Source organism: Bidens hawaiensis, unplaced genomic scaffold (genome assembly GCF_021521415.1).
Source record: "Bidens hawaiensis isolate Kalapana, Puna unplaced genomic scaffold, B.hawaiensis_p1.1 tig00022343_1, whole genome shotgun sequence".
Taxonomy (NCBI): domain Eukaryota; kingdom Viridiplantae; phylum Streptophyta; class Magnoliopsida; order Asterales; family Asteraceae; genus Bidens; species Bidens hawaiensis.
Window position 1 is genome coordinate 306,433 of NW_027493484.1, and position 12,428 is coordinate 318,860.

The following is a 12,428-nucleotide window of genomic DNA, read 5'->3' on the forward strand; positions in this document are numbered from 1 at the left end:
TCAATAAAACAGCCATATGATATAATAATAAAAAGCCCCCATAAATCCAAAAATATAATATCTCTAGAAAATATATCAACACACAATAATCATTCCGGCTGATCTATACATACAAAAAATCCAAAATGTACATAATCCAAAAGAAAGAAAAAAGATAAAACCTTCAAGAACAAATATAGCCCGTTCGATCGGGTCACATACTCCCAGCCCTACCAGGAATTGTCGTCGTCGTTTTATTCGGTTTGACTTTCGCAAAGTCAACAAGGTCTCCAAACAACTTATCCTTTGCCTTTTGAGGTTTTCCTGATGGCACATGAACATAGGAAGCATTAGCCATTGAAGGACCCGTGTAAACAGTTGTGTTTAGGTAACTGTCGTCTCTAACCGACATCCCCGCCATTCTCTGATCAATATATTGTGTGTTTTGTTGTTGCGCGTATCCATAGCCGTAATCGTAGCCGCCACCGTAGCCGGAGGGCTGGCCCATTTGGTTGCTGTACATTTGTTGAGGGTATTGCATGTATCCCATTTGTTGCTGTGGCATGACACCTTGAAATTGTTGTTGAGGGATTTGATTGGTGTAAACTTGCTGGTTGGGCATTGGCGGCAGCTGGTTGTTCATTGGCGGCATGTTGTTCACCGGAGGTTGTGAGAACTGGTTGTTTGCCGGAGTTTGTGAGAACTGGGTGGTGCTGCCTGGTATTTGATCGTCGGCTGACTGAGCTTCCCAGGGCGGTGGCGGTAGACTGCCACTCGTAGCAGCACCTGTAAAAGACACTAAAATATGATTCCAAGTAGACGAACCCAACCCAAAACCGACAGTTCGGTTTTATTTCATTTCAGAAACCAAATTTCCAGTTTAGTTACGGTTTGCATGTACTGGAAACCGAGCCAAAACCATCAAACTGAACAGACCTTTACTAAACAAACAGAAATCGTAAAAAACCAAGTAAAAAAGACAACTTTTGTTATTGAATTTAAGTAAAAAACGACCTAAATTATAGTTTTTTTATTTAATTGTTAAATAATATAGAAAAACTAATAAATGGTGTAGACCAAAAATTTTGACGACTATTGTTATTGAATTTAAGTAAAATAACGACCTAAATTATAGTTTTTTGTTTTAATTGTTAAATAATTTAGAAAAACTAATAAATGGTGTAGACCAAAAATTTTGACCAAAAATGTGACAAGCAAATTGATCATTCATTAAATTAAACTTTAGGCCCGAAGTTTTCCAGCCCAAATTCATTATTCTGGGCCAATACATTTTCCAGCACAAAACTTTCAAGCCCAAATGGCAAAACTGAAACCGAACTCATAAAAACCAAAAGAAAAACGACGACTTTTGTTATTGAATTTTGTGAAATACTTCTAAGTGTTAAATAATTTAAAAGAAATTAATAAATAGTGTCTGTGCAATAGTCAATTAATCATTTAACTAACACAAAACTTTGAGCAAAAGTTTCATGCCCAAAATTATTATTTTGGGCCAATATTTTTCTCGACCCAAAATTTTCAAGTCCAAAAAGCAAAACCAAAAAACCGAAACCAAACCCATTTATGAAAACCCAAAATCAAATTCAAAAATCTAAAACCATTTTCGCTTACCAAAACCTGGTGATGATGGCTGATGCTGCTGAACCATATTGCCGTTCCACACAGGATTATTCCCCTGGTTATATTGTGACCATGCCTCATTTTGGGGTGGGGCCAAGATACCAACATTTCCATTTGGATAAAGAGACGGTTGTTGGGCAGGCATATATTGAGTTTGAGGTTGTTGGGCCGACATATATTGATTTTGAGGTTGCTGGGCTGGCATATTTGACGGCTGTTGGGGTTGAGCTGAAAACATGTCCACAAGTGCTAACGCATTTGACTGTGTTAAAGGAGTATCAGTAGCCTGAGTTTCACCAACAGGGACAATAGCTAGCGAATCTGAAGCATTTGACGATCCAAAACCGTCTCCACTTAAAAGATCAAAACTGGCATCAACTTTTGCTGGAGGTGTTGTCTGCCCATTAGTTGCAACTGGAGCAAGAGAAATCAAATCATTCTCTAAACTGGTACGGGTGGCAGATCTGCAGAAGACGACAAGAGTTATTTTAACATTTTATATATTTAACAAAAATTCAATTAATAATAATGATGATGATAATGATGATTACTCAGGTTGTTTAGTGTCTGTAGCATCAATAAGAGGAGCATCAACAGGTACTAATGCTTGACTAGTTTCAGGAGTTGACTTTAAATTTTCAGATGGAACTACATCTGTTCCGTAAAGTAGCGCATCATGTTTGGATAAAACACGCTGCAAGTCATCGTTTAAAGCTAATCCTTGACTTAATAATGATTCATCCCTATATAAAATAAAATTAAACTTTTATTAGTATATATTTCGGTGAAAACATCAAAATGTGAAGCCGTAATTAGTTACACGAAGTCTTACGCTGTTGAGTTGACTAGATGTACCACTCGTTTCTTGTATGTCAGGCACTGCTCAACCAAGTCTACAATAACCTCTTGCAGAAGCCCCTGATTCCAATATAAAAAACGAAAATAACAAAATTAATTATATATCAAATCTAGAGTTTTTTCCCAAACTAGTGTTGGTGGAAAAAGTATTTACCACTTTGGTGTTCTTTAAAAAATATTTGCCAAACTAGTGTTGGTGGAAAAAAGTATTTACACTTTTGGTGTTTTCCACTTACTTTGTATTCACCTTATACTTTTAAATTTAATTTTCTATTATTCAATCTATTTTTATTTTTTTTTTATATTTCTTGTAGTTTTTAATCTGATAAATCTAACTACTTTTTTATATTTTTTGGTCAATCAACCTTCTCTTATTTTTTAAATCTGATAAATCTAACTTCTTTTTTATATTTTTTGGTCAATCAACCTTTTCTTATTTTTTTAGTAACATGTTCTAAATCTTTTTTTATTTTTTTTCTATTTGATTTTGTTGTTTTCAAATATTTTTTTTTGTCTTTCTGTTTAAATATATTTTATTTTACGAATTTTAGTTTTTGGGTTTAGTTTTGTACCGTAACGAACCTAATCGATATCGATCGAGTTCGTGTTAAATAGCCGCCACAATGTCTGCGTTTTACCAATGCCCGGGTTTTATCGATCTAAATTGTTATTTTATTTTGTTAAATGTGTGTATTTTACAAGTTTATATTTTTGGTTTAGATCCGATAATGTAACAAACCTGACTGATACTGACCAAATTCGCGTTGAATAGCCGCCCCGACTACTGGTTGTTATCAACGCCTGGGCTTTAGCGCTTTTTCTTTTTATGTTAAATATGATAATTTTACGATATTATTTTTAGGTTTAGTTCCGATACCATAACGAGCATAGCCGATACTAACCGAATTCTTGCCGAATAGTCGCTGCAACGACTGTTTTACCAACGTCTGGGTTTTACCAATTTTTGTTCGTTTTTTTTTTTCAACATGAACATTTAAGCAGGTCAAATTTAATTACACATTTTCTTTTTTAACTACAAGAAAATTTAGAACGAGTTAGCAAAAATATATAAATGTAGACTGTTTAAAAAAATTAAAAAAGACATTTTGGATTGATTGGATATAAAAATATATATTATAATATAAAATTAAATGATATATTAACCAAATCAAAATGAAAAGTAAATAATATGTTGATTCGTAAAATGAATATAATTAAACAAAAAGACAAATATATATATATAGGGTTGGTATTATTTAAGAACTCTAAAAAAATTAAGAACTCTTAGGAACTTTAAACAACCAAACAATTTTTTTAATTTTTTTTATGTATTAACATTAAATAATAGTAGTTTTATCATATTTTATATAAAAAGTTTTGATTACATATCACAAGTTTACATATGTGTAAAATTTGTAACTAACAAATTTACATAGGTGTAAAAAAAAGCATAAATATGTATAAAAACTAATTTTCAAACTTGTAATTGTAAATATAGATATAGAAAAATGATAAAACTACACTCAATTAACATTGACATACGAAAAATTTTATAAAAAACGTTAGTTTTCAAGGGTTCCTTCAAGTTCTTAAATAATTTAACAGTTCTGTAATGATACTCATTTTATATATATATATATATATATATATATATTATAAGAAAAAAATCAAAAGAAAAGATTTAGAACGAGTTACTAAAAAATAAGAAAAGGTTGATTGATAAAAATAAATATAAAAAATAAGTTATTGGATTTTATTGGATAAGAAATATGAAACAAAAATATATAGTAGATTAACTAATAGAAAAACTAGATTTAAAAGTAAAAGAAGAATAAAAATAAATAAAAACCACCAAAATGGTGAATGTTTTTTCCCACCTACACTATTTTGGTTAACAGTTTTTTATAAACACTATAATGGTAAATACTTTTTTCCCCAACACTAGTTTGGGAAAAAACTCAACAAATCTATTCATCAGTATTTATACATAAAAAAGCACTAAACCTAATATTGAGTGAGCTATAACTCCAACTGACAACTTACGTCTTTATTTTCTGGATCTACTGCAGTCAGCATTTCTGCAAGCACATCCATGATACCGCGTGCATTTTGCATTTCTGTCAAACTGAAATAAAAACAGGTTTGGTAAGCAATATTATGACAGTGTGAATCGACATAAAAAATACAAATAATATGATTAAACTTTTATACCTCAAAGTTGGAAATTCGGACTCAGCAGGAGGCAATGCAGTTCCATTTTCATTTTCTGGATTATGTGGAAGTGATGTAATTGGCTGTGTTTGTGGAGGGGTAAAGACAGGTGCAGATCTCTCGGATCTTTGTGGAAAGTTTGCCCCTAAACGCTGAAATACGATTAAAAGATATAAAAATAATAATACTTTTTGATGCCCAATTCGTAAAAATGTACTTTTAAAAACCAATGTACAAAAGAAGTTATTATAACATTACCAATAATTCATGGTATGCTGCATAGTACTGTGGATATCGTGCCCTTGCTCCTCCAAAAGCCTCTTGCCAAGTGTCAATTAGAATTAATATCTTTTCTTTTACATGAAAATCAGGCTGCAAAATTAATATAAAAATTAATATCATGAATAAAAATGATGATGAATTAAATTTTAAAAAAGTGATACTAGCCTTCTTTTTCACTATTTTGACCATATCATGAAGCAAGTCCTTCTCAGCTACATGCATATGAACAAAATCGCCACAATTCTTCACTATCGTTTCCAAGAGCTTAACATAAGAAACAAGTTAAGTGATTTTAGTCAAATTAACAAATCACCTTGCATAGATTAAAACAATATCATGACTAACAATCAAGATTAAAAAACAGTAGGTTTTTAGTGCTTACTGTCAAAGCAAGAAGCTGGACTTTTGGATTCTTGCTTCCTAAGCGTTTTTTAATTCCTTTAACGACGTCTTTCGCTTGCCTGAAAAATAATTCCATGTATGTATAATTTATAAAAGCAGCAATCGATACATGTAGCCTGTTGGAGGTACCAATTGTGACCCACTTACATGATTCATAACAAAATACATAGCTAATAGAAGACCAGTAACACAGGTCGCATTCAATACATATAAACGGTTAAGAGGTGTCAATTTCAACCCATTTACTAATGGATAGGTTTATTCACGGGTCAAAGGAATAGCAATTGGTCCAAAGTATGTTTGTTTTTATTGATATAACCTTCTAATCATTATATTCAATAATTAGGTTATTGATGCAACAGTGTTCTTCAACTGAGCAGAAACACCATGAGGGGGCTATCGCATTATGGTAGAATACTTGCATATAGGGCTGTAAACGAACCGGACATTCGGCACTCTGTTCAGCGCGAAGTTTATTTATGCCCGTTAGTTTAATAATAGAACAACCATAAACAAGGAATTTCGTTTGATTAACTAAATGAACGAACGCGAACATACGCCATGTTCGCTCAATCGTATTCGTTTACATCCGTTTATGTTTGTATATTAAAAGTTTTTAATGTTTCTTTCTAATCTTCATATGGATTTAAGCAAAATTATTAACAATAAAAATATAAAACAAAAATATACGAGTATCATATGATAATACGTAAAATTAGCATATAAATAGAACACTCATTGTGTTCGTTCGCTTGTGTCGGTGAACCATTCACGAACAAGTTTATTTCCTTAATAAACGAACATGAACAAGAAATTTAATTTGGTTAGCTATTCACGAACCATTAGCTTGTCCGATAAAAGCTTCACGAACAATAATGAACAAGGCCTTGTTTGGTTTGGTTCTGTTCGTTTACAGCCCTACTACTAAACCCTAGCTAGCCTTAGAATACTGCCCCCACACCAGTTTTTGCAAACTTGCAACTCAGTCATCCCTTACATTTTACTACCAAAATGTTTTAATTATGGAATAAATATCTATATTAACTAACCTCCCATACTTTTCGGAATAAATACAGTGTGTTTATTTTGACAAAGGAGACTACTATTCTAGTTTGTTTCTGTTTCAAATTGAACTTCACAACCCAATGCATCCTTACTTGTTTCTACTAGCATAACATAAAAATTAAATTGCACTACAAATATATAAACTATATAACACAATGAGTCACCAGTGCCAACATATTCCAGTTCTTCATTGTTGGAATTGATAAAACACTACACTCGTATGAAGAATCATATATATAAAATATTAACACTACTGTTGAGACTTTAAATAATATATGTTAGTTAAACTAAAACAATATACTACATATTAAAACTTAAAAATATATGAAAATTCGGGGAAAAAAACTTTATTATAAAATATTAAATGAATATATATCATCTGAGTGTCTAAACATGTTTCAACTAGATTTTCAAATCCCCACTGCCATTAATCAGCCAGAACATCAAAGTCTCCAACGAATGTCGGCAGACCATCCTCACCCAAGCCATCGCCGATGAGATCGTTTCCAGTGAGACGGAAAAAGAAGAATGGTGGTTTGTGGAAGTGTTTTTTTCTCTCACATGTATGAGTGAAGAATATGATTCCTGATTGTCTATTTCCAAATTGATATAAGTATATAACACAGTAGACGATGGTGCCCCTGAAGTCTTATAAACCAAGTACAAAAATAGAACACACCTAGGAAAAACACAACATTGAACCATAACCATTGGATCATCATATCAAACGCTCTAGATCTCTTCCTAGACACACTTTACTTTTTAGTATATATATGTGTGTCTTACATTGATGAAATTGCTAAATGAAGAATCACACTTGCTACCAAGTTGTAAAAATTTACGCAATGACACATATATGTACAAAATTAAGAGCAGTTAGCAATACCAAATGCCATATGTATATACACAAGCACAAAAATGAATTCTAAATATATAAATTTACCAACTATATGAAACAAAGATATAATATTCGTATGCTTGTGCAAAGTAACTAGAATTTTATGAAATTTAGAGAATTCAATAACCAAGGAATAATCTTTCCTTAGTATTCCAAAGACATAAACCCTAAACTATCAAAAAAGCAGTAATAATTGCCTTTGAGAAGAACATGCATTGATGCATATGAGGTATAACCTCATCCATGAACATCTAATTTTATTAAATAAAAGGTGCACAACCTTATTTACTGTTTAATTTGCGAATTCATATGATACTTAATTATAAATGTCAATAAAAAAATCAAGGTTTGAACAATATACCATAATTAAATGGATGAGGTCCACTGTGAATTTGGAACACCGAATCGCAAGTGTGTTCCCCTTCCGGTTACTACTAGAAAACTAATAAAGAATTATATATTTTTATCTTTCTTATGTGTTATTGTTCAAATAAAAACTAAAAAAAGTATTTAAAAATATACTTTTTTAAAATATTTCTTTAGTACTCTCTCTAAAAAGGAGCTCTCGCTTAATTTAACCCGTAAGATTGTATATACGATCAGTCTATCAAACTAAAATCATAAACAAATCCAATTACAATTAACAATGAACATGAGACTCCTAGGTACCTGGTTGCTTTCGGTGCTTACCCCAATGGTAGACGACTGGATGGTCGTCGGGACTGGCCTAAAAGTCTTCATACGATGCTTCGTTTCAGTTAACACTGTATGAAGAGAGTAAAAGCAATCAAATATGAGTTTCAAACTTTGGAGGGCAATCAAGCTCTTGGTGCCAAGTTTACCCATAAAAGCGTAGAGGCAGCTGCACGAGTTAACTTGGCACCAAGAGCTTGATTGCCTTCCAAAGTTTGAAATGCATATTTGATTGCTTTCACTCTCTTCACACAGTGTTAACTGAAACAAAATCGCATGAAGACTTTTTAGGCTAGACCCCGACGACCATCCTCTCATATACCATTGGGGTCAACACCAAAAGCTACAAGATACTTAGGAGTCTCATGTTTATTGTTAATTGTAATTGAATTTATTTATGATTTTAATTTCTCAAATAGTCAAATCCTACTCTAAACCGCAATTTACACAATTAACTTCATCATAACCACAAAACCCTGCTTTTTGTACAACAAAAAGGATGACGAATAACAACAACAATAATACTCGGTTTGGTAGTTGCGATTTTTATTACATGCAAAACTAAAACCAAACGTAAGTTGGATTTCTAAAAGAACACAAAACCAAACGGTTGTTTTTTGCTTCCGTTCAAACTGTTTAACTTCGATAGTTTTTTTCTGTTTCACCCACACCCCTAGCTTACTGCCTCCAAAACCACCACCCGTGTATGCAGCTCACTTGATCTAATCCTTACACTCTACTCTTAAACCTCACAATAAAGTTACAAAATCCAAACAATGAAACCGAATAATATCTTCTTCTTCGATTCCACTTCAATGTATCCTCTCAGTTAGCCCTAACTCCTCAAATCCTACTCTAAACCCTAATTTCGTTGAACAACATATACAACAAGTAACAATAATAATCGAAAGTAAGAAAGGCAGACAGAAGATGATGATTAAAGACCTTGGATTCCATTTCAATTTATCCTCTTACTCTAAAACGACAATTCAGTCAATTTCAGCCTAAGCATAAAACCCCCAAATTTCAAAACCCTAACTTTGTACCACAAGAATAGAATAATAATAATCGAAAGGAGAGAAGAGAAGAGACGAGACATACACAGGATCGTGATTGCAGATATCGCAGATCTCTAGATTCATGGCCCAATCGGGACCAATAAGCATGTCGCTTGTGGCTCTGCTCACCATTGAGTTCACCATTCTTTTCTTATCGATCGGACGTCAAATTAACAGCTATATAACGGCGATTTTAGATGCGACAACGGCGATCTGGAGATGAAAACGGAGGAGATCAAGATCAAATAGTCAAATATGAGATTTATTTGTTGTCCTGCAGTTATTTCGAGTCAACAGATAGATAGATAGATAGATAGATAGATAGATAATGAATGAATATTATTATTATTATTATTATTATGAGAAAAGGGAATATAAGGCTGATATATGTCTAAATTAGATGCAAAACTATCAAAACTACGTAGTTTTGATCCAAATCTAATTAAATCTCTAATTTCCCTGATTCCTCTTTATCATCCGTTCAGTTTCCTCCCTATGGCAATCTTCTCCATCAATATCAATCCCTTTTGTAAACCTAAAAAAACTTGCGATTAGGGGTTAGAAAATTTTCAACTCTATTGGAACCAGAATTCTCAATAACCTTTTGCATCAGGAGGGCAGTATAAATAAGTAGCTTAGTTCTTTATATTAGTACGATAATATCCATGCTCTAATATACATGTGTACTATAATAATTAATAAATCCATTGGTATTTCTTTTTTCTTTAAACGGATCTTTTTTAATTCTGTATATATATGTGTACTATAATAATTAATAACCTTGTTCATTTTTCTTGAACATAGCAGTTACAACAATGGATTTAGAAGTTCAGTCATCGGTTGAAGCTTTTGAAACAAATCTAATTGATCATATTGATTCAGAAGGCCTTTTGGTCATTAATAGCGGTTCGGATGTTGAAATAGAAAAAAGAAATGACATGGATTCTGCGTTTGAGAAAGAAGCTAATGACATAATGGGAAGAGTTTTTGACACTCCTGATGATGCTTATGATTTCTACAATCACTATGCGTTTGTACATGGATTTGGACGTATCCATAATGCTTATAAAAATAGGACAACAAATGAGCATTATAGAAGAATTTATGTATGCAATAAAGAAGGTTTTAAAGATTTGAAGTGTAAAAGTTCAGTACAAGACGTTAAAAAACGTCGAAGGGATTTAAGGACCGGATGTAACGCATGTATTCGGATTTCAAAAAGAAAAGATGGTAAATGGTTTGTGGATGTGTTCAATGATTCACACAATCATGAGCTTATTGTTTCTCCGACCAAAGTATTGAAACACCAGTCTCATGGGAAGTTTCACCGCTTATTGGCTTGCAAATCTCTAATGGCGAAACTAGGTCAATCCGGGTTAAAACCTTGTCAAATCAAGAAGGTCTTAAATGCCATGAAAAGTCCACATGAAAATAATGTTACATCAAAACAATGTTCTAACGTCTTAGTCGATCAACGAAAACAATACAAAGGTAAGGAGTTCTACGGGCTTATTAAACATTTTCAAGATAAATTACTAGAAGATCAGAACCTTTATTTTGTTGTGGATTTATTTGATGATGGGTCTCCAAGAAATATTTTCTGCGCTGATGGGAGATCAAGAGAAACGTATATAAAGTTTAGGGATGTTGTTGTGTTTGATGTCACATACATGACCAACAAATTTAAGATGCCATTTGCCCCATTTGTCGGGGTGAATCATCATGGTCAGTCTATACTTTTTGGTGGTGCACTATTGGAAAATGAGAAGCAAGATACTTTTGAATGGTTATTTCAAAATTTCTTAAAGTGCATGTTTGATAAGTATCCATTGGCGATAATTACTGATCAAGATAAAGCTATTTGCAATGCAATCAAAACAGTTTTTCCAAAAACTCGGCATCGCTATTGTTCATGGCATATTAAAAAACATGAGACTGAACATCTTCGGTCTTTTAAAGTTCAATATAGTGACTTTGAAGAGTAACACAATCAATGGAAAAAAAGTAATACGATTGAAGATTTTGAAACTCGTTGGAAATATTTATGTGACAAATACAATTTTCAAAGTGGCAGTTGGATAACGGAGATGTATAAACAACGTCAATATTGGGCGAAAGCCTTCTTGAAAGATTGTTTTTTTGCTGGTATGACATCAAGTGGAAGAAGCGAGAGCATTCATTCTTTTTTTGATGGATATGTAAATTCAAATACCATGTTGAATGAGTTTGTAGTACAATATGATAAAGTTGTTGAGGCTCGAAGGGCTGCTGAAGAAGATGAAGACATCAGGTGCATGAATTCCAAGCCAAACTTTTCATCCGTTAATCCGATAGAAGCAAAAACAGGTTCACGTTACACTAAACAACTCTTTAAAGTATTCATGAAGGAATGGACCGAAGCTACCTTCAATTTAACTCATGAGACAATAAGCAAGAGTTTAGAAGAAATCAACTATAAGGTTGGTCAATTGAATATTGATAAAATATATTGGAGAAATGTTAAGTTTCGTCTCTCAGATAAGTTAGATGTTACTTGTTCTTGTTCAAAGTTTGAAACATATGGGATGTTATGCAAGCATATCTTATATGTATTGAAGAAAAAGAATGTTCAAACCCTCCCTGATCAGTATATTTTACCTAGATGGACACTTGATACTAGATATAAGTTGGCTGATTGCACTATTGGGATCGAAGACACACATAGTGGGAATGAGGTCAGTGGATTAACTTTAAGGTGTGTTCAATCAAATTTTAGAAAAGCGGTCAAGCAAGCAAGAGACTCTCTATCTGAGATAACAAAACTAAATAACATGTTGTTGAAGTTTTTAGAAGAGCAACGTACTCGAACAAAGTCAAAACAGCCTGAGAGCGTGTCACAAGATTCTAATGTGGGAAGTTTACAAGTAAACATGATGCCTCAAATTTCTATTCGTGATCCACAAGTTCATACTAATACAAAAGGTCGTCCTAAAAGTGCAACTAGATTAAAATCTTCCCTAGAAGCACCAAAAAAGAGAGCTTGTTCTTACTGCAAGGAACTAGGTCATTACATTACCGGGTGTCCAAAAAAGAAAGTAAGATCTACGTTTACTAATAAAAATTTAATCTTTTTTTTTTGTTAAAATTATTCTCATATTTAATTTTTTTTTTAGGCGAAAGATGCTGTTCTAGAAAGAGAAGAATGATTTGTGGATGGGCTTGAAGATGTGTAATGTTTTGGGGTCTTTTGAGTGTTGTATTGATTTTTTTTTTTAATTTGATTTGATACTAAGATTTTGGTTTTTTCTCGTAATGTTTTAGTAGTGGATCTATTTTTAAAAGTGGTTTTTTCTCGTAATGTT

General features: G+C 32.6%; 1 protein-coding gene and 1 pseudogene across 2 annotated transcripts; one reads left to right on the plus strand and one right to left on the minus strand.

Annotated features, from left to right (window-relative positions):
• LOC143565466 (TOM1-like protein 9) lies at window positions 1–9,353 on the minus strand. 2 transcript variants are annotated; one of them, XM_077052430.1, is made up of 10 exons: window positions 9,131–9,353; window positions 5,354–5,432; window positions 5,137–5,235; window positions 4,948–5,061; window positions 4,690–4,841; window positions 4,522–4,603; window positions 2,453–2,538; window positions 2,172–2,363; window positions 1,612–2,084; window positions 1–765 (listed from the first exon to the last, which is right to left on the minus strand). In XM_077052430.1, the coding sequence occupies exons 1-10, from the start codon at window positions 9,229–9,231 to the stop codon at window positions 194–196; spliced, it is 1,950 nt and encodes a 649-aa protein (XP_076908545.1). In that variant the 5' UTR covers window positions 9,232–9,353; the 3' UTR covers window positions 1–193. The 2 variants fall into 2 exon arrangements, with proteins under 2 accessions (XP_076908545.1, XP_076908544.1); XM_077052429.1 differs by having other exon boundaries at window positions 4,948–5,235.
• Window positions 9,354–9,902: 549 nt separating this feature from the next.
• LOC143565459 (protein FAR1-RELATED SEQUENCE 5-like) lies at window positions 9,903–12,428 on the plus strand (annotated as a pseudogene).